This window comes from Falco biarmicus, chromosome 9 (assembly GCF_023638135.1).
Source record: "Falco biarmicus isolate bFalBia1 chromosome 9, bFalBia1.pri, whole genome shotgun sequence".
NCBI lineage: Eukaryota > Metazoa > Chordata > Aves > Falconiformes > Falconidae > Falco > Falco biarmicus.
The window spans coordinates 51,968,354-51,989,238 of NC_079296.1; the positions used below are offsets into that span (position 1 = coordinate 51,968,354).

Below are 20,885 nucleotides of genomic sequence, written 5' to 3' on the forward strand. Positions count from 1 at the left end.
CAGTGAAATGCAGCATTTCTTGAATTCACTGATACTTGTGACGTTCAGTGTAATTCAGTGGAAGGGACTGGATGATAAGAAAGTCTAACGGCTACCCACGAACACGAAAGAGGAGTCAGCACAGGTATTGGATGTTGGGACATCATCACAGAACTGACCTAACCTGAGAGGGCAAGGTTTCAACTCAGCTGGCTCTCAATTTGTGAAGTCAGGTTCTCAGAGATCCACAGACAGAAAACCTGACATCTTCTACAGTTCTCATTTGGCAAAGTATGTATCTCTGTATATTCTGTCTTTTTAAAAAATATACAAATGTTTAAAGAAATAGCAGTGAAATAATTTCCATGATCAAAGGTACTATAACAAATCAGCATGTGTCAAAAGGAGTAAAATCTTTTATTTGTATTGATCTTGTGCATAAATCTTGTATCTTTTACAGTATTTTCAGCATGTCAGAGGCTGCTCAATGGAAAAGCATGGATCTTAAATACTACTGAAATCTCTCTGCAGTGTTACAACGTGCCTAAGCCCCATGGAATGCCACATCTTTAATTACATTTTTCATGTGGCTTTCAACAGAACACAGAAAATGAGATGATCAACTTGAGAAAGAAGCTAGCTTGGGAACTCTTTGGTGTTTAAAGGGGAAAATCTAAGATAAATTGAGTTTAATATTTGTGCTACAGTAGTAAGCAAAGGTGGTGTTGCTACAGGCTACATGAATCACAGCAACCACAAAACACCTCCTGTGAATAAAATAGCAAAGATGCCAAGTAAGAGGCTAAAGCAAACCTGTAACATGCCTCTTGTAAATTAGTTGCACTCATCAGTATCTTCCCAGAAACTTTTACTGAGTACCCTACCAGAAACGGGGCCCGGAATATGAGTTTTCTGTGTCAAGAAAGCGCTGTAAAGATCTGTTCAAGGTGACCTCAGCTGATACAGGGTCACACTGGAAAAGAAAAAACGCGTTCAGGTCTAGTGATGCAAGAACCCTATTATCAATTTTTCTTCAGGAGGATCTCACACACCAAATATTTTGCTAGACGTCTAGTCTGCCTGTGAGCTGTAAAGCTGCTGAAAATCAGACTTTGATCTAATTCGTAACCAGTTATGGGACGAAAGCAACGCTTCTCAATCACTCCTGAGTCACCTGACCACTTAGTGAGCTGATGAGGCATTTAATAGATCAGCTGTTATATTTTGTGAGCCCTTTGATAAACACATGAGTACCTTGACTTTCATTGCTTTTCTGAACATGGTATAGGCCTGGCAGGTTGCCAAAGGTAGTATCTATGATGTTTTATGAAATAAGGTAAACAAGAAAAAGGGTCTAGCTGTCAGACTGAGTATACCAAGACTAGGTTTGCACATACCTGTTGTTCTAATATGTGTCATAGAAAATAATGTAGAATTAGATACCCACGTCTTTAAAAGGGACCCAGTCTGCTTCTTACATATCGTACAGAAAAACTGCTGGCTGGAACCCAGCGCACAGTAACCAATTTTGAAATGTTTGGTACGTTTCCTGCTCCAGGTCTTCCTAGCTGACACCTTCAGGAGTAAGAGCAAGGTGTTACAGTCCAGCAATAGCTATCTGGAGCCCACCAGGGAGCTGATAAAGGGAATAGCCAGAGCAAACATGGTGTGGCCAGCAGGGCCAGGGCAGCGCCCGTCCCCCTGCGCTGGGCACTGGCCAGGCCGCCCCTCGAAGCCGGGCTCAGCTCTGGGCCCCTCACTCCCAGACAGACCCTGGGGGGCCGCAGCGTGTCCAGAGCCGGGCAGGGGGCTGGGCAGGGGGCTGGGGCACAGGGCTGGTGGGCAGCGGCTGGGGGAGCTGGGGGGGCTCAGCCTGCAGAAAAGGGGGCTCGGGGGGCCCTGATGGCTCTCAGCTCCCTGGCAGGGGCTGTGGGCAGGGGGGGTCGGTCTCTGCTCCCAGGGAACCAGCCACAGGACAAGAGGGAACGGCCTCGAGTTGCGCCAGGGGAGGGTTAGGTTGGGTGGCAGGGAAAGTTCTTCTTCACCAAAAGGGTGGGCAAGCCCTGGCACAGGCTGCCCAGGGAGCTGGTGGGGTCACCAGCCCTGGAGGTGCCTAAAAGGGGTGTAGGTGTGGCAGTTAGGGACACGGGTTAGCGGTGGGCTGGGCAGTGCTGGGTTAACGGTTGTACTTGGTGATCCCAGGGGTCTTTTCCAACCCAAATGATTCCACGGTTCTATGTTTGCGTCTCCTGTGCATTGGCCATTTCACACAACACAGGTGTATCTGAGTGTGGATGGCCAAGAGCACATCTGCCAAAAGACATTTGCTATGTACACCTTAACATAAATAAAACCTGTGCTGCCATCAGGAGGTAGGACTTACATGTTCCACAGTGACAAAAAAATATCAGTGGTCATGTTTCTTCTGAAGGAACTGTTCTGCCAGAAGCAGGGAACAGCAAGGTCACTGAGCTCAGTCTCTGCCTGCTCCTTGTCTTGGGTCATCCCTGACTCTCTCTACACGGCCCTACTTTGAATCATTTAGGTTGGAAAAGTCTGCCACAAAACCATTTCTCTAAGCACTACCTCTACGAATTTTTTAAACACCTCCAGGGCTGGTGACCCCACCAGCTCCCTGGGCAGCCTGTGCCAGGGCTTGCCCACCCTTTTGGTGAAGAAGAACTTTCCCTGCCACCCAACCTAACCCTCCCCTGGCGCAACTCGAGGCCGTTCCCTCTTGTCCTGTGGCTGGTTCCCTGGGAGCAGAGACCGACCCCCCCTGCCCACAGCCCCTGCCAGGGAGCTGAGAGCCATCAGGGCCCCCCGAGCCCCCTTTTCTGCAGGCTGAGCCCCCCCAGCTCCCCCAGCCGCTGCCCACCAGCCCTGTGCCCCAGCCCCCTGCCCAGCCCCCTGCCCGGCTCTGGACACGCTGCGGCCCCCCAGGGTCTGTCTGGGAGTGAGGGGCCCAGAGCTGAGCCCGGCTTCGAGGGGCGGCCTGGCCAGTGCCCAGCGCAGGGGGACGGGCGCTGCAAAGTAAAATCCACAGGTGGAAACCAGGGGATCCTATCCCCAGCTCAGTAAGCTGTGTGTCGGTGGGACGCAGCTTATTACAGACGTTCTGGCAAATTATGAGAAAGGAAGAGATCACCAGGAAGGAAATAGAATTCAGTTTAATTTTCCAGTCCTCTATTACACAACAAACCATATCGGTTTTCTTCATGAAAAACGCTTGCTCACTGACATTTCAATAAATATATTTATATTTTGTTTCTCAATGCATTTAATTGTCCAGTGTATTCTTCAGACTTTGCAAACCCAACGGTATGAGTTGTTTCATTTTTTTCTTAAGTACAGATCTGAAAGTCCAGTTAAACTGACATTTCTAACTTTTCCCAAACTGTGATGTCACGGTGTTCCCCCATGTACTTCTTTCGTTATTAGCTTAAATGAAGTTGATTTCCAAAGTGCTTTTGTGGTTCTTGGACCATTAATATTGCCTGTGCAGAGAGAAGGTATGAAACAAGAGTGAAATTTTTGTCTAGTGATGAACACTGTATGAGCCAAAAGCTTTCCCTTTCTACAGCTGAAGCACAGCATATGCTCTCTTGCTGTCCAATGAAGCACCAAGTAGATGCCATTGCTGGAGGTGAGATTTCAAGCCTAGTACCCTCGCTGCCGTGTTATGTTCTGGAATAAAACCAAAAAGAGTATAAGCAAAGCTCTATCCAGGCTTGCGTGACCTAGAAGTTGCCAGTAGTTTGGGCAGTCTGAAGCACAGCTGATGATGCCTGCTCACCACAGACGCTGCTACTACAGATGGTATGGTAGGAATGAGGGAGGCTACTAACTTTCCTGTACTCTGTGGAGCATTTGAATTCAAAACTTTTAATTTAATAGAAATGCATATTTTGCCTTTTACACATGGGACTTACGTGTGATCCCCTTTAACATCTATACTCAGCTGTGAGTAAAGTCAATTTTTGTCTATGCCTGAAAATACTGCACAAATCGGTATTCAGAATTGTTAGAGATAATGGATACTCAGTGGGGCATTTCCAAAAGTGTTACCAGCGCAAATAGCATAATCTGGACAACGCAGTGTTTGATGGCAATTGCTGTTTCCGGGACTGCTTTTAATTACAGCTGTAATAAGTGGCCAGTCACCACATCCCTAACTAGAAGCCAAAGAGATCACCCACCCAAGCAGCTGCCCCCTCAGCAAAGCAGGAGGGGAAGGGTCTATCTGAAGGGCTTGGAAGCGTTTAGCCAGAAACGCTTTGGTGGCCTGGGATCAGTGCCAGAAAATCTGCAGTCCCATTGCTATGCATCGCCTTTCCAATGCTGTGCAGAGGTGCAAGTCACGCAAAGTGGGAACCATGACCAGTATCTTCTCTGGAATTAACTGTAAAACATTTTTGTGAATCTGGGCTATAGAAGTTGACTAAAAGCGGTGGAAAAAAGGGCTGCCATTTCTTGCACAGGAATGAAGTATTCAGATTTCCTATAAAGCTAACATCGTTTTGCCAAAGGCAAAATTGCTGGCAAACCGCAGAGCCTAGAAAACATTTATGAACAGCAAAACCACATCTCAAAGGAGGAGACAATTTATAGTATTTGTGTTATTTTGATTCGTAACGTTCCCTGGTTTTTGCTACGATTTACACTTCTTAAGGAATAGAACTAATCACAGGACAAATGACAGCACACAAGTCTTTTTTTTCCACCAGAAGTTTCAGTACAGTGCAGGTGACCAACCATTTCGTGCTCTGGGAACGTCTTAAAAGTGACAGCCAAATGAAATTAAGAACCGTTTTTTCATGCACAGCGATGCCAATCACATGTAGGAGACCACAAATAGTCAAGAGGATTTAGGTCTGGTTAGTCCTAACTTGTGGCAGGGAAAATGGACTAGACAAGCCTGGTAGAACATCTTTCTCTCTCTGTGGGGCTTGGCTACAGGCAGCCAGAAATGGACAGCTGGTTTGCTAGCAGTGTTGCATCCCGATGGCTCAGACACCTGGGGCTGCTGATTCAATGCCCAGAAAACACAGCAGCTCAGGATGTATGCTGTGTGGTTGTAACAACCCTGTCTTTTCCAACTCTAACTTAAGTCAAATCAGAGTTTAAAAGTTACTTTAATTAACCTGCAAGTAAATAAATTGATACAGTACTTATGAATTCCAAAACCATGACCCTAGGCGAACCTGATGCTTTGTTCATAGCTACACAAGTAATCGAGGCGACACCGAACACCTCCTCTTCAAGTGCGGAAGACAACGGCAGGCAATTTCAGTTAGCCTGCCTGCCAGAAGCTGTTCTCTAAGCCTGGCCTTGAGCGTTGCACACCTCGCTCCCTGCAAAGCTGGAAGTCAGGAAGCCAATTTCTGCAAGAAAGGGGTGTCCGCGAAGCCCCTCCTCGCAGCCCACCTGGAGGAGGTGGGGTACCACCAGCAGTCAATGCATGCGGCCCCAGGGCACTGTCTCCATACACACCCAGTGGGGAACTGGTCCACAAAGCAAACGCTGCTTTGTCCAAGTACAATTAAAAACAATTAAACATGGTATAATTTAAAAAAAACGTTTTATTTAGACAAACACAAGAAGAGCTAGATAGGATTTATGACTTAAACTTTTTGGTTGGAGAGCCAATGTATACTTTAAAACATCATAAGAGACTGAGAGGACAACAGTCTTGAACAGTGTGTTGTAATAATTTGTAAAACTGCATGAGACAGATTTTTTTTAAACCAATTACTTCCCATCCGTTCAGGGACAGATAAGCCCCCAGCTAAAACTCCGTTTCATTCCGGTGCTTGTAACGATGAAGATGAAATGTGATTTTCCTTTCTAACAAATGCTCCAAAAAGCAAAAAAGAAAAAGCATGTGTTTCTCTGTTATGGAAAATAGGTCTCGGCATGCTGGAAATTCTGCATTTTACTTATTTTCTACCACAAGTGCCCCATTTTTAAAGAAATGAATAATGTAATCATTTTCTCTGATTTATGTTTTCTTTTCTGCCTCATTTGGCACTAATGCTGTATTATCACAAGAACAACTGTTCTCTGCAAAAAGAATGATCTTTAGACATCTCATCCAAAACCTCTGAAGTCACTGGGAATGAACTGAAAAGAAAGGCAGTGTACATTAGCAGCAACTGAACACTTTCCCACTGACTGGACAGATTTTCTACTTGTCGCCTGATGACACGGAGCTGCCGTTTCCTACACCTTCTCAGACAAAAAAGAGAAACTCTCTTCCAGGTGGGGTACCAAGTCCACGGCTTGCAGTTTTCAGGCCCAAAGTCAGAAACGATAACACAACATAAATCAAACAGGGCACAACCGAGTCCATGAGTGAATTCAGAGGATGTCTTCACCTGCGAGGATCCCTCGGATGTGACACGGCCACATGCACCAGCAGCAGCACTGACGGCAGTAACGAGCTCTCCGCATCTGGGACATGTGCTGGCAAGCCAAATGGCAGCGAGGAGTGTTTTACAAACAGACTTGGAGAAGAATTTGCAAGGAATTAGTGTCAGGCATGTGTAAAGAGGGTTACTTTTCCCATCTCCAACAGCTGTAATTACATCTCAAACGTGCTAATAAAATCCAGTGGTTACAGTGGCTTGGGGTTTGGGGTTTTTTTCCCCTCTGTGTCCAAGTATGGTACCTTACACATTCTGCTGTGACGCCTAGAAAAAAAATCAATTTCTTACACTTCACATGGCCATGCAACCAGCAGCAGTGAGGCCGCCGCGCCCCGCCTGGCTCCCGGGCGGCCCCGCCGGCTCGGCCCCGCCGCCCGGCGCCCGGCTCCCGGCCCGGCTCAGAGGTGCGGGGCGTAGAAGGGGCCGAGGTACGCGGGGCCGAGGAAGGGCGCGAAGGGGCCGCCGCCCAGCGCGAAGGGGGCGGCCGGCGGGCCGAGGGCGTTGGCGGCGGCGTACGCAGGGAAAGTCTGGAAGGGCAGAGCGCCGGGGCCCGGCGGGCTGGGGCTGCCGCCGCCCGCTGCCGCCGCGGGGGATGCGGCGGGGGCCGCCCCATCGGCGCCCGGGTGCTGCTTCTTCCACTTGGTGCGGCGGTTCTGGAACCAGATCTTCACCTGCGTCTCGGTGAGGCTGAGGGAGAGCGCCAGGCTGAGGCGCTCGCAGACCGACAGGTACCGCGTGGCCCGGAACTTGTTCTCCAGGGCCACCAGCTGCTCGTAGGTGAAGGCCGTCCGCGCCCGCCGCGGCTTGCCGCACCCCGCCTCGGCCCGCCGCCGCCGGGCGCCCCGCGGCGAGCCCGCCTCCTCGGGAGCGGCCGGGCGGGCCCCGGCCCCGGCCCCGGGCGGGCCCTCCTCGTCGCGCTCCTGCCCCGCTGCCTCCGCGCCGCTCTCCGCCGGGGAGTGCGCATCTAGGCGAGATGGCGGCGCTCGTCAGGGCGCCTCGGGGGGCGGCCGCGCACCCTCCTCCCGCCCCCCACCCCGCGCCCAGCCGCCTCTCCCGCGGCACCCCCCACCCGCCAGCGCGATAAAACAAGGGCAATCGTTAAAATAACATAACGAGGAGGAAAAAAAACCACCCTAAACAACCGCCCGCCCGCCGTGCGGGAGCCCCTCCGCGCTCCCCGCTGTGCCATCGCGTCTGCGGCGGGGAGGGGGGAGGCGTCGGTATGGATTTCTTACCAATTAAAAAAGAAGTTATTAAAGTCCCCTTCTGAAGCGAAATAAATCCCCTCCCCCCTCCCCATCCCCGCGCTAATGGAGTTTCAGATTTGCGAGGGCCAGATCGATAGATGTCATCTATTAAAGGTAAGTTTTAATCGAACAGTATCAGGATCAGCCCGGGGGAAGGAGGTTTGAAGTGGGCACCTGCAAGCTGCGGGCAGGAGATAGGCGGGAGTCGGTAATAGGATATCGATCAGCGGGAGCTAAGGCATCCTCCGGTGGGGACGGGCTGAGCAATTACCCAGCCGCCCGTCCCGCTGCCGGTCAGGGCCGGCCGGGGCAGCCCTGACCCCCACCCCGCCCCGGGGAAGGGCCGCCGTGCCGCGGGGAGAGCAGCCGCAGCCGGGGCCGGGATGCGGCGGCGGGATGCCCCGTCCTCCTCGGGCGGCGGCGGCTGGCCCCGCACGCCGGGAACCGGCGCGGGGGGGCGGGTAACGACACACCGAGAACTTTTCCCTTCGCATCATCGAGACTTAAAATCCAGCCCCAGCCCCCCCTCCCTCCCTCCCCCCCCCCGCGCTGCCCGCTGCACCTTCCTGCGAGAGCCCCGCACGGGGAGCGCAGCCCGGGCTCGGGGGGCCGGGGGCCCCCGTCCGCCGGCGCCTCCACCTGCTCGCCCCGCCAGCGCCGGCCGGAGAAACTCGAGCGCGTTCCTACCATGTGCCTCTAGTTTATTCCTCCCGCTGCCGGGAGCAGCAGCGTCCTTTCCTACTTCAACTCTTCCCAAACTTTTCTCCCGCTCGCCCGAGCGGGGGCCGCTGCCCCAGCTCCCCGCGGCCGGTTCGCGTCTCCTGCTGAATTTCTGGGGATCCAGGATGTCTAAGATGGAGAAGGAGATTTTATGATGGATGGGGGCCGCCTTGGCCCCGCGGTCCGGGCATTCCGGCATCCCCCCCACCCTCCGCGCTTCCCGGAGACCTGCTGGCTCCCAGCGCGGAGCCGGCGGAGGGCTGCGCCGGGCGCGGAGCCGGCCGCCTCCCGACCCGCACGCCTGGGCGCTGGCGGCGCGGAGTGAGCGCCGGGGAGGAGGGTCGGCGGGGAGGGCGGAGGGGCCGGCGGCGGGGTGGGGGCAGAGGAGGGGGCAGAGCAGCCATTGGCACGCCGCCCCCGCGCCCCCTCCCCGCGGCTCCGCGGGGCGCAGCGGGCGCCTCCCTCCCACCCTCCGTCCCAGCCTCCCGGCGACCGGGCTTTCCCGCTACCTGCCCCGGACTGGGGGGGGGGGGACGGACGACGACGCACGACACGAGACGGACACACGGAGGGCACGGAGGGCGACACATCGCAGCGAGGTGGGCCGGGGGCGGCCAGGAGCCCCGGCACCAGAGCCGGGTCCGCCGCCGGTGCAAGGATGCGGCGGCACGTGGCAGCCCGCCGGCAGCTGCTGCCCCCCGGGGTCCGGAGAGCCCCTGGTGCCGCTGTGCCCCCGCTGGGCCACCTGCAGCCCCCTGGGCGGGCGGGGGTCCGGCGGGGGGAGCCGCCTGTCTCGGCGGGACGGCTCCCGCACCCCCCTGCGCTGCGCCCCGCGGGTCCTGGCTCGAAGCGCTCCCGCTGCCAGCGGCCGTTTCAGATGTGAAACTACGGCGGGGTCCGCGGGGGGAACGAGCAGCTTCTCATGCTGGGTCAGCCCGGGGCCAGTCTGGTTCAGACTCTGGGCCATGGGCTGCCCCCAGCTCCTGCAACTCACCCGTGGCATTCATGCCATTCCCAGTTAATAGGCAGGGAAACTGAGGCACGCCTGCTGTGGAGCAGTACCTGCCCCACCGAGCACCCTGATGAACCCTCCTTGCCTTGAGTGGTAACACTTTGTTGTCTGTTCGCACCTGGAACTGGGATAGAGTAGGCAACAGCGGGCCAAGCCTCTCCACCCTGTGCCAGTCCCATGACCGTGACCACTTCTCGCCAGCAGCGCTTACAAGAAACCTGGTATCTCTACATCTGGTTCTGCTCAGGAGGATGCTTTTCCCTCTCGGCATTCCGGTGTTTGCTGGTGCCATGAATCAGGCTGAGGTGTAGATGCAGTATTTTCCGTCATAGGTTTGCCAAGCTGGAGAAGAAGGCTTTACAGTAGCATTGCCAGGAAAGGGGAACCTCAGTCCATCCCACTCCTACCAGTTTGATGCCAGTGCCAGCAAGAGATGCCCAGAGCCTGGAGAGGGATCACAGGGCAGCAGGAGAGCACCTGAAGAGCAGCACAAAGGAATTCCAGCCACCCCAGCCAGTAAGTCAGCTTCAGGGGGACCCCACACAAATGCAAAGGCACATGGCGTGGGGAATAAACACGAGGAGCTAGAGACATGTGTGCGCCTGCAGGGCTACAGTCTGACTGGCATCACGGAGAGGTGGTGGGATGGCTCCTTTGACTGGAGTGTTGGGATGGAAGGATACAGGCTCTTCAGGAAGGACAGTCAGGGCAGAGGAGGAGGGGGTGTCACCCTCTATGTCAACGACCAGCTGGAGTGCATGGAGCTCCACCTGGGGATGGGTGAGAGCCCACCAAGAGCTTATGGGTCAGGATTAAAGGGAGAGCAGGGGCAAGTGACATTATAGTGGGGGTCTGCTACGGGCTGTTTGACCAGGAGGACCAGGTGGATCAGGTCCTTTATAGACAGATAGGAGCAGCCTCACATTCACAAGCCCTAGTCCTCATGGGGGACTTCAACCACCCCGATATCTGTTGGGGGGGTAACACAGCAGGGTGTAAGCCATCCAGGAGGTTCCTGGAATGCATTGTTGATAACTTCCTTCTCCAAGGGATAGAGGAGCCAATGAGGAGAGGTACTATGCTCGACCTTATTCTCACCAAGGAGCAGGTAGTGGGGAATGTGAAGCTCAAGAGGAGCCTTAGCTGCAGTGGCCATGAAATGGTGGAGTTCAAGGTCCTTAGGGCTGCAAGGAGGGCACACAGCGAGCTTGTTACCACAGAATTGGGGAGAGCAGACCTTGGCCTCTTCAGGGGTCTGCTTAGTATAGTACCATGAGATAAAGCCCTGCAGGGAAGAGAGGCCCAAGAAATCTGGTTCATATTCAAGGGTCACCTCCTCCAAGCTCAGGAGCGATGCATTCCTACAAAGAGAAAGTCCGGCAAAAAACACCAGGAGGCTTTCATGGATGAACAAGGAGCTCCTGGAAAAACTCAAACACAGAAAGGAAGTCTACAGAGGGTGGAAGCAAGGACAGGTACCCTGGGAGGAATGCAGAGAAATTGTCCAAGCAGCCAGCGATCAGGTTAGGAAAGCTAAAGTCCTGATAGAATTAAATCTGGCCAGAGACGTCAAGGGCAACAGCTAAAGCTTCTATAGGTACATCGGTGATAAAAGAAGGCTAGGGAAAATGTGGGCCCTCTCCAGAAGAAAACAGGAGACCTAGTTACCCAGGATATGGCAAAGCCTGAGGTACTCAATGACTTTTTTGCCTCAGTCTTCACTGACAAGTGCTCCAGCCGCACCGCCCGGGCTGCAGAAGGCAAAGGCAGGGACTGGGAGAATGAGGAACCACCCACCATAGGAGAAGATCAGGTTCAAGACCATCTAAGGAACCTGAAGGTGCACAACTCCATGGGACCTGATGAGATGCATCTGCGGGTCCTGAGGGAACTGGCGGATGTGGCTAAGCCACTATCCATCGTATTTCAGAAGTCATGGCAATCCAGTCAAGTTCCCATGGACTGGAAAAGGGGAAACATAACCCCCATTTTTTAAAAAGCAAAATAAGGAAGACCTAGGGAACTACAGGCCAGTCAGTCTCACCTCTGTGCCTGGGAAGATCATGGAGTAGATCCTCCTGGAATCTGTGCTAAGGCACATGGAAAATAAGGTGACTGGTGACAGCCAACATGGCTTCACTAGGGGGAAATCATGCCTGACAAATCTGGTGGCCTTGTACAACAGGGTTACAGTGTTGGTGGATAAGGGAAGAGCGACTGGTGTCATCTACCTGGACTTGTGCAAAGCATGTGACACTGTCCCACATGACAGCTTCGTCTCTAAGCTGGAGAGATATGGATTTGACAGGTGGACCATTGAGTGGATAAGGAATTGGCTGGATAGTCACACTCAGAGAGTTGCAATCAATGGCTTAATGTCAAAGTGGAGACCGGTGACAAGTGGTGTTGCTTAGGGGTCTGTATTGGGACCAGTGCTGCTTAACATTTTTGTCAGCAATGTGGACAGTGGGATTGAGTGTACCCTCAGCAAGTTCACCCATAACACCAAGCTGTGTGGTGCGGGCGACACGCGGGAGGGAAGGGATGCCATCCAGGGGACCTGGACAGGCTTGAGAGGCCGGCCTCTGTGAACCTCATGAAGCGCAACAAGGCCAACTGCAAGGTCCTGCACGTGGGTCGGGGCAATCCCAAGCACAAATAACAGGCTGGGCAGAGAATGGATTGAGAGCAGCCCCGAGGAGAAGAACTTGGGGGTGTTGGTGGATGAGAAGCTCCATGTGACCGAGCAATGTGCGCTCGCAGCCCAGAGAGCCCCCGTGCCCTGGGCTGCATCCCCAGCAGCGTGGCCAGCAGGGTGGGGGAGGGGATTCTGCCCCTCTGCTCCACTCCCGTGAGACCCCCCTGCAGCGCTGCGACCAGCTCTGGGGCCCCCAGCATGAGAAGGACACGGACCTGTTGGAGCGAGCCCAGAGGAGGCCACGGAGGTGGTCAGGGGGCTGGAGCCCCTCTGCCATGGAGCCGGGCTGGGAGAGCTGGGGCTGCTCAGCCTGGGGAGGAGAAGGCTCCGGGGAGACCTTAGAGCAGCTCCCAGCACCTACAGGGGCCGGCGAGAAGCTGGAGAGGGGCTTTGTACGTGGGCACGTGGTGACAGGCCAAGGGGGAATGGCCTTAAGCTGGGAGAGGGGAGATGCAGATGAGCTGTGAGGCAGAAATTGTTCCCCGTGAGGGCGGCGAGGCGCTGGCCCAGGCTGCCCAGAGCAGCTGTGGGTGCCCCATCCCTGGCAGTGCTCAAGGCCAGGCTGGATGGGGCTGGGAGCAGCCTGGGCTGGGGGGAGGGGGCCCTGCCCGGGGCACGGGGTGGGACTGGGTGGGCTTTGAGGTCCCTTCCAACCCAACCCGTTCTCTGATTCTATGATTCATTCTGTGAAGGAAGGGGCACCCTTCAGCCAGAGGAGGCCAGGGAAGGCAGCCCTTGGTAGGAACCTGTTATTCCAACCTGCTTTTATTCCCAGGAAGAGGTGCAGACCACAGCCCTCTTCCTCTTGACTGGCATCTCAGCCTCAGCAGAATTGGGCTTTCTATTTGCAATTGCAAAGGCATAGGCCTTAAGATAATAGGAGAGCAAGAGATGAGATGAAGATGTGCAGGGTAATGTGGTTACAAGTAATTGTTACTGTTAATTATGTGGTGGCAGCATCCAAGAACCTGATTGGACTGGCCTCTGCTATGGGCTACCCCACACCAGCAGAAGAGAAAGGAGCTCAGTCCTGAGGAGTTCACACACTAAAGCTGCAGAAGGATAAATCTTAGTTTTAGGGATGTACCCTAAAAGTGGTAAAAAGTGCATAAAAGTGAAGGTGGTGGTGAACTGGAAAACAGTGGTGCGTGGTAGTTGATTATTGCTAATGTATTTCAGGTTCCTTGAGGTGCAGAAGAAGGAGAAGAAAAAGGGGAGGAGCAGCTGCAGCCACTGAACAGCTTGGTACAAAAGCGAGATCAAATAAAGAAAATGGGTATGAAGTCTTAGGGCAGATCCTGTTAATGTTTTTGAAACAAGATTCTTTTTGTGGCATAACATTACTTTCAAACTATGTGGACAAACCGTAAGTATTGTTGTATGGTAAATAAGTGTATGGCTCAGTATTTTAAGAATGCTCAAAAGCCTTGGCAGTGCTAGGTATTTTTTTTGTGTTTGAAGGAAAAAAAATCTGATCTATGTGAAACTACGAATACTTCTGATTGAGTTGTGTCTGCGGGAGCTGAGGAGGTAAATTGCAGCATTGAGATTAATTTGTGAGCTAGCAGACATCTTCAAGTATCATCCATGCATGCACACTGACCTACAGACATACATGCATGTGAAAAGGCACACACGAAAAAGCATAGGTTTGTGGATTAGTTTTAGCAGAGCGTTTGAAGTTGGTCCGTTTCCTAGCTCAAGCATTAAAATTCAGCCCGAGTTCTGTCTTTAAATTGCTTTGATGCTAGGTGGGTTTCAACCCTGACCTGTCCTGACGGCAAGTGATGGCTGTAACAAGCTGTGGATCAATATTCATAGCGGGTGTCCTGGACTGATAACATTATCCAAGACAATGTTCACTATCGGTGGAGACAGCCGAGATACTGCGCCATTAGTAATGTTGTTTTAAATAACCTGATCCATTTCTGGATCTATTTAATGAATTTCACAGTTTAGATATTATCTTTAAGGAGAAGCCAGAGGCTATGGCAGAAGCGGTGATGCAAATCAATGCTGCCAAGGCTCCTCTGCTTTTCTTAAAACAAAGTGAACTATAATTCCACGACAACTCCTTAAATATTCTGGGAGTCGTGGCATGCTATTGATGGAATTAGAATAAGAAAGCATTGGGGCTTTATCAAGGGAGAAAACAATGTTATCTGTAAAGCTAGAACACAGCTGATAAAGTCTTATCCGTGATTGTAAAATGGAGGGGATCGGTTCAATTCTTTATATGATGAGCCAGGGTTTTTTTCTCCGTGGTCTGTATGAAGTGCTGGGCATGTAGAAGATACCGAGGCAGGGCATGGCCCCATCAGTGTTTCAGCTGAGCTGACATGGGTCCCGCCAGCCTTGTGCCGCTGCGTGGCTCAGTGCCACGGTCCCCAAGGGCCAAACCCTGTCCTGCCTCAGTTTCCTCAGACCCGCAGAGGCGGTGCGGGCTGCCTGCGGGGTGTGTGGTGAACCCTGGCTCTGCGGTGGCTGCGGGAGCGGTGTGGGGATCTGCCCTGGCACCACTGTCCGTCCAGCCACGCTCCCGCGCCACGGGGAAGCGGCGGGATGGGTGGGAAGATGGATGCCAAGTGTCTCGTGCTTTGGGAAAGCCTGGCCCAAATCAAGGCTCCGGGTGCTGACACGAAGGTATCGCTGAGGGTCTGGAGCCCTTCCAGAAATGACACAAGTAGTATAAATCCTGAAGAGAACACGGATGTTGCCTACGCTCTTGACAGCTTCTGGCTCAGGTGCCATGTGGGTTTCAGAGGATGGAAGTTTTTTTCCCCGGGGATGCCATGCCTGAGGGGGCTTATGGCGACACGGGGAGCAAGCCCCGGCCCTCGCTGACCCGCCGGGCGCTTGTCCCCGGCCGGGCCCCTCGGCCGGCTGCTGGCGGCGGGCAGCCCGGCTCGCCCCGCCTGAGGAGAGGAGCCGCGCTTCTGGGGCTGCCTGCAGCCGCCGGGCACTGCCGCGCTGCTGCTGCCGTCTCCTGGAAAAGCCAAACCTGGCCCGTGCGGCCTCAGGTGCCTTCTTAAAAAACCCCAAAATAAATTAATAAGTGCATGGAGAGGCGGCGCGGCGGCGGCGGCGGCGGCGGAGCGAATCGCGCCGGGCGTGAGGCGCGGTCCCGCCCGCCCGCCTCAGACTCCATTTCCCGGCAGCCCCCGCGGCGCGGCGGGGGGAGATGGCGGCCTGGGCGCGGGCGGTGCGGGGGCTGCTGCTGGATGTCAGCGGCGTCCTCTACGACAGCGGCGGCGAGGGCGGCGGGGTGCCCATCGCCGGCTCGGTGGAGGCGGTGCGCAGGTGGGTGCCGGCGGCTCGGCTTGGCTCGGCTCGGCGCGGCCCGGCCTGGGCCCCCCGCCGGGGGAGGAGGAGGCGGCCGGCGGCGTGAGGGGCCGCCCGGGGTGCGGGGGGGGCACCCCCGAGCATGGCGGTGCGGGCCGGGCGCCCCGAAACGCGCAGTGCGGGCCTGGCCTGGGCTTTGCAGCTGCACCCGAGGCCGCGCGGGGGTCGGGGTTTGCGACAGCCCCGGCTGTGGAGCCCCTCGGCTTGCTGTGTGAAGCTGAGCGGGACAGGGCAGCAAACGTGAACATTTTGGATCACCTTGGTGGTTTTTAGGCTTTTTTAAGCTGTGAGTGTGTCCACTGAGCTTGTGGCTCCGCTGTCCCTGGGCTGATGGGGACAGGGGACAGGGGCCCGGAGCAGTGCGCGCAGGTGACATCCCGCTTGATTTTTGTACTTGCTGTCGTCACCGCACGTGCGGCGGGAGCGGGCAATGGGTGGGAGATCTGGCACGTTCCCCCTGTAATAATTTAAAAAATATGGCCCACGCTGGCACGGTGCAGCTGTACATTGGTTAGCTTTGCTGTCAGGTTAGCTGGGGCTTCTTGCACAGAACTTGCAATGCAGCAGAAATGGAGAATTTCAGGGGTGCAGTTAATGATTGCCCAGCTTGTAAGCGACTCAAAAGCAAAATACTGTTATGGCGAGTTACTTTCCAGCGCCCACAAGTAGTGAACTGCTTCCCTTTTAGCTGAGTAATGCAATCCAGTTAACACAAGCTGAGTGACCGCTGCTAAACAGACAGTGAGTTCATTAATTTAACTTAACTCACTTCGGTGAACTAGGTTGACTTGCCAGCGTGTTTGTATTGGCCCTGCTTGAGCAGAGGAGGATGGGACCAGGGAGAGCAATGTCTGCAAGGCCATTTTTATTTAAAGATAGGTACTAGTTTGTGCGTTTGCCCTGCTGGAGGAGGTCATGGGTTTCTTGAAGAGCCTTTTGGCTCTGCGTGATGTTTCACTAACCTGCTGCAGGATCCTTTCATGTGGCGAGTGCTGCTGTGTGTACCCCACTTGAAATGTTTTAAATATCTAAATACTGAACCTGTGTGAAACATTGACAGCCTCCTTGGCGAGCACCTCTGTGGCTTCTGTTTTCTGTGGCCACCCAACACAAACATACTTGTGGCGAGTGCTTTATCAAGCAGGGAAATAATGCAGGAAGAAATAATGAAATCACTACAGTTAATTGTATGAGGTTAGTTAAATACACGCCTAATTGTTGGTGGAACTGCCATGGAAAAGGCAAAACCAGAGAAGATCCAAATGTACTGGTGATAGAAGAAGGCTTTGCTGCTGCTTTGTTGGTTTTGTGTTTGTTTTTTAATTATATCTTTGTTCGTATTTCTTAATATACGTGTAACAGGCACATAAAGTGTCTTTGGATGAATTTTCTGTTTTTGTCTACAGGACGACTTTCCAGTGCTGTCAGAAAGCAGTGTTTGAAGCAAATTGAAAGCTTATTGAGGCTCTTGGCCCATTTGTGGTGCTCAGCTGGCCCCAGCCAGCCGGAGGGAGCCATGGGGGCTGAGAATGCTGACAGAAGAGCAGCGCGCCAAGGGAATTCAGTGAAACTAGGCAGAGAGAAAAGTTGCTTTTATAAAGACATTGTACTGAAATCCTGTGGCACGTGGGTTTTCCAAGGGATTGTGTTCCCATTCCTTCATGTCCCTTTTACACAATATTTCACAGAGGTTTCTGTTCTCGTGCCTTTCTGTACCTGTGCTACAGACTCAGGACTCAAGAGGAACCCTAAGAGAAAAGGCTTGTAGCAAAATGAAGGCGTTTGTTTTTCTCTGTAAAGCAGCCTGTTTGCTGACTGCGAAGGGTCAGGCACTGCTGGGGTGGGCTCTGCCTGGATTACAGCTCCCTGGCTTTCCTTCTTGCCTTGCTCAAATCCTGCTAATACTGCTTCCTGCTGAGGCTGATGCCCATGCCGGTCTGTTGGTGAAGGACAGTCTTCTCCTGCTCTCCATCTTCCAGGAGAACCTTACTACCCTCCTCTCATTTCTTGCCAATTGGTGCTTTCTGTGGGGACCATCACGTATGCCAGGTTTGTGCAGTGCGTAGCATGGGACAGCCTGGATCATAGCTGAGGCCTCCAGACATGGACAAAGTGAACATAAATAACAACTATGTAATTACTGCTGGAGATCAGATTGTTTATTTAAAAACCAGGACATATTCAATAAGGTCTGCATCACAGTTTACCAGATCCTTTTGGCATACTGTTTTTTTCTTGTAGGTTTTTAAACTTTCTTTTTTGTTGGGTTGCAGGCTGTTATTTATTAACTTTTGTCACTGCATCTGCTGAAACCTCCTTTATGGAGGCAATGTAAACTGCAATTTAACTGGTAGCAATATCAGAAATATGCCAGTGAAGCAAACTCTGGCCTTGGGCTAAATGTAAGATATTACAGACTTCCTCTTGAAACATTGGAAATGTCTAAGCCCTTGTTTCTCCTCAGAGGTTTCTGCAACTCTGTAGCTAATCCAGCCTGTCTGACCCGGTGGGGGCTGCCGGGGTCTTTGAGGACAGTTTGGAGAGGTGATCTAGCAACGGGCTTCTGAGAACTGTGCTGGGCAAGTCGATCTGTTTTGGTCAGGATCTGGTGAGCATTGCTGGTGCCTGCTGTGCTGCCGGAGGGGTGACAATGCCGCACTGCTTCGTGGGCTGCTGGGCTTCTCCTCAGCTCTGTGCATGAGGCTTGTTTCAGAGGGAGCATGCTGGGAATTGGTGGTTGGTTTTGGCATACGTGGGCTCCGAGGAGTTTCATATCAATGATCAATGGAGAAGAGGTGGTGGTAGCTGTTGAAACTGGGAATGGCAGAAGTCAGTATGGAGAAGTGCCAGGAAGGGGAAAAAAACAACCCCAAACGCTTTGTTTGGATCGTTCAGTGTAATGGTTAAGAATAATCGTTTTCCCTGAGTAAAGTGGAGTAGCCTTATTTATCTGCCTATTAGGTTAGTAATTGTGCTAGCTCACACCATTTAAAATTGTTGTTGACTCATTATCCTATTGCCAGTTGGTCATTAATATTTGTCTGCGTCATAGTACAGCTCGGTGGTTTCAAGCAGGTGGATTAAAGCTAAAAGCAGCTCTTCTTAAAATGAATTCATTTTTGTATCAATTAACAAATAATTGCAGATAGATAGGAACTTTATAACTAATTCAAATTGAGATCTTTTGCTAAAAGACATGTCAAAAATCTTTTAGTGCATATATATGTTCAATAGGAGTCTTAAATACCATTTTGATAATTTATACTACAGATGGGGACTCTCATAATATGACAGCTGACCTGTTCTCTTCAGATTGCCTTGCTACATCATCTCCCACACCATTACAGTAATTAACTTTGCATAACAACATATAGTACACACCAATAAAAATCATAAGTAAATATTTTCATTTGTCATCGGTTGCACGTGACTGAAGGCATTTCAGCTCCTTAAAACTATATTTGCTGCATGATTCTTCTTGATTTCAGCCAAATTCTGCTCTGCAGTTATTTGAGTTAGTATTTGAGAGAATAGCAATGTAATTTCTGCCAGTGGAATTTGGCCCGTTTTGTATTTATGATGGCTACAGGGGTGTGGTTCTCTCATCTGTTTGTTTTTAGCTAGCAGTAGAGTCAGATGGAGTGGAAAAAAATGACCGAAGAAGCTGACGGACACTGAAACATCCCAACCAAGATGACATTCAGTAACGCACTTCCCAGTGCTGTGGAGACCCTCCTGAGGAAAGCATCAGTAGTCACTATCTGAGTCGGTATAACTTGTGTGAGGAACACTAAGTGTTACGACTGGGAATGCTTTATTTATTGCTAATGTACCTGCATCTCTGATAAAGTTTACCTGTGAAATATCTTAGGTTTCGGTATGTACTGAAAGGATAAGCCATGGAAGTATTTGTTGTACAGAGCAGACCTCCTTACGCACTTGCATAATGATAAGGCGAATCTGGATCCTTCTTGTTATTCAGCTGGGCTATGGCAGACAGGCATCTGTGTGCCTAAAGGCATGGGCAGCCCTGGTTTAACCCAGAAGCTAGAGTGCCAGGAATGTTATTAAATCCACCGGGGGGCTGCTATTGCTAACTTTAGGTGGGGACAGTGGAGTGGTGGATGACTAGAAAATCGAAAAGCAGCTTGATAAGATAATTTGGCCCTTTAAAACTTCTAACCTGTAACGTTTCTTGGTTTAATTTACTGTGGCATAACAGAGTTAAATAAAACACATCTCTTCCGAGTGTATGCAGTTAACTGGCAGATGCTGTGGAGCAGATCAGAAAGCCCCATCGGTGACTTAAAGGCTTCTTCTGGAGCCAGCCGTAACAGTCTCTCTGTGCTGTGCTGTTATTGTCTTAATTGATTTACACAGCATTGACACGAGGTGAGCTATTCGCTTTTTATCTTACAAATAGCAGGGAGCTGGTCTCTTACAAGACAGAAGGTGGTTAAACGTCCATAAAAGATGCTCAGCCTGTGCTCTGTTATTTGCATTTACAGCTGTGTGCTGATAGTGTTCCCATTAGCATATCCATATGAAAAGCACACAGTAGTTGGACATTTACAACATCCTGTTGTTTGGCCCGTATAGTGCATCTGTTAGCAAAACTTTCTAGAGAGTCCTTTAAAAGAGCAACGGAAATCTGGGGAGCAGGGAGGCTGTGGAGCAGCTGGACAGTCGTGTTAAAATAAAATACGTGGAGAGTCTTAACAAGGCGAAGATTGTGAGAAGAACAAGCGGAACGGGAGCTGTAAAGCAATTCCGTGTGCGGGGGTTCAGGTGGGACAGTTGTGACTTTACAAAGAGCCATCTGAAAGAGTGTGTGCGACAAGGAGTAGGAAATCTTTGTTGTCGCAGAAGAAAACTGAAGCATGGCTTAGCACAGGCTCCGCAGATGTTCAGAGTTTCAAGGCTGGCTGTGCCTTCAGGACATGCGCTAGCAAAGTTGTTGTTTCTCCTAGAAAGAGACTTGCAGATAAACTTCACATACTGTTGTGCAAATTATCTGTTCATTTGTCTTTGCCCGTAACTCTACACCTTCTGTCTGTGGATCCCAAAGAGGGGTTGGTGTCACCTGCCCTTCCTGAAGTAGCAGAGACACAACAAGATGAAGCGATTCTGTATTGTCATGTAGCTGTTCACTGACAGAGCCAGAAGGAGGTCCAGGAGCTGATCCTCAGGGGCTGCAGAGTTGTCAAAAACTCCACTCTAGTCTCTAGCATTAGCTATGGCCTCAGTTTTCTGAGAGCAGTGGACCTTCCTAATACATACTTGCTTTCCTAATCAGCAGTGTTCGTGATTTTTTTAAAAAGACCTGTGTCCCTGAAGTTGTGGCTGCTCCGAGTGCTGTCTACACAAATTGCATGAGTAAGTGCTTATGCTTGTGGCATTTAAACATCATTAACCTTTAGGGTCTTGAGCTACTTACCTGTCCATCAGCATGATTATGT

The 20,885-nt window shown here is 51.9% G+C and overlaps 2 protein-coding genes across 8 annotated transcripts in view; one reads left to right on the forward strand and one right to left on the reverse strand.

Annotated features, from left to right (window-relative positions):
- Window positions 1–5,601: 5,601 nt before the first annotated feature.
- NKX1-2 (NK1 homeobox 2) lies at window positions 5,602–8,573 on the reverse strand. Its single transcript, XM_056352094.1, has 2 exons — window positions 8,342–8,573; window positions 5,602–7,389 (listed from the first exon to the last, which is right to left on the reverse strand). Exons 1-2 carry the CDS (start codon window positions 8,571–8,573, stop codon window positions 6,806–6,808), a joined length of 816 nt encoding a protein of 271 aa, XP_056208069.1. The 3' UTR covers window positions 5,602–6,805.
- A 6,652-nt stretch (window positions 8,574–15,225) lies between these two features.
- LHPP (phospholysine phosphohistidine inorganic pyrophosphate phosphatase) overlaps window positions 15,226–20,885 on the forward strand; it is a 90,745-nt gene continuing 85,085 nt past the window's right edge. For 4 of the 7 annotated variants that reach the window (XR_008823899.1, XM_056351877.1, XM_056351881.1 and 1 more), the window contains exon 1: window positions 15,227–15,384. Coding sequence is in view for 5 of the 7 variants with exons in the window: in XM_056351877.1 (XP_056207852.1) it covers window positions 15,266–15,384 (119 nt within the window). In the remaining 2 variants the exon portion in view is untranslated. Of the gene's footprint in view, window positions 15,385–19,707; window positions 19,819–20,885 lie in introns of those variants that run through there. The other 3 variants (XM_056351876.1, XM_056351878.1, XM_056351882.1) reach the window with 2 other exon arrangements.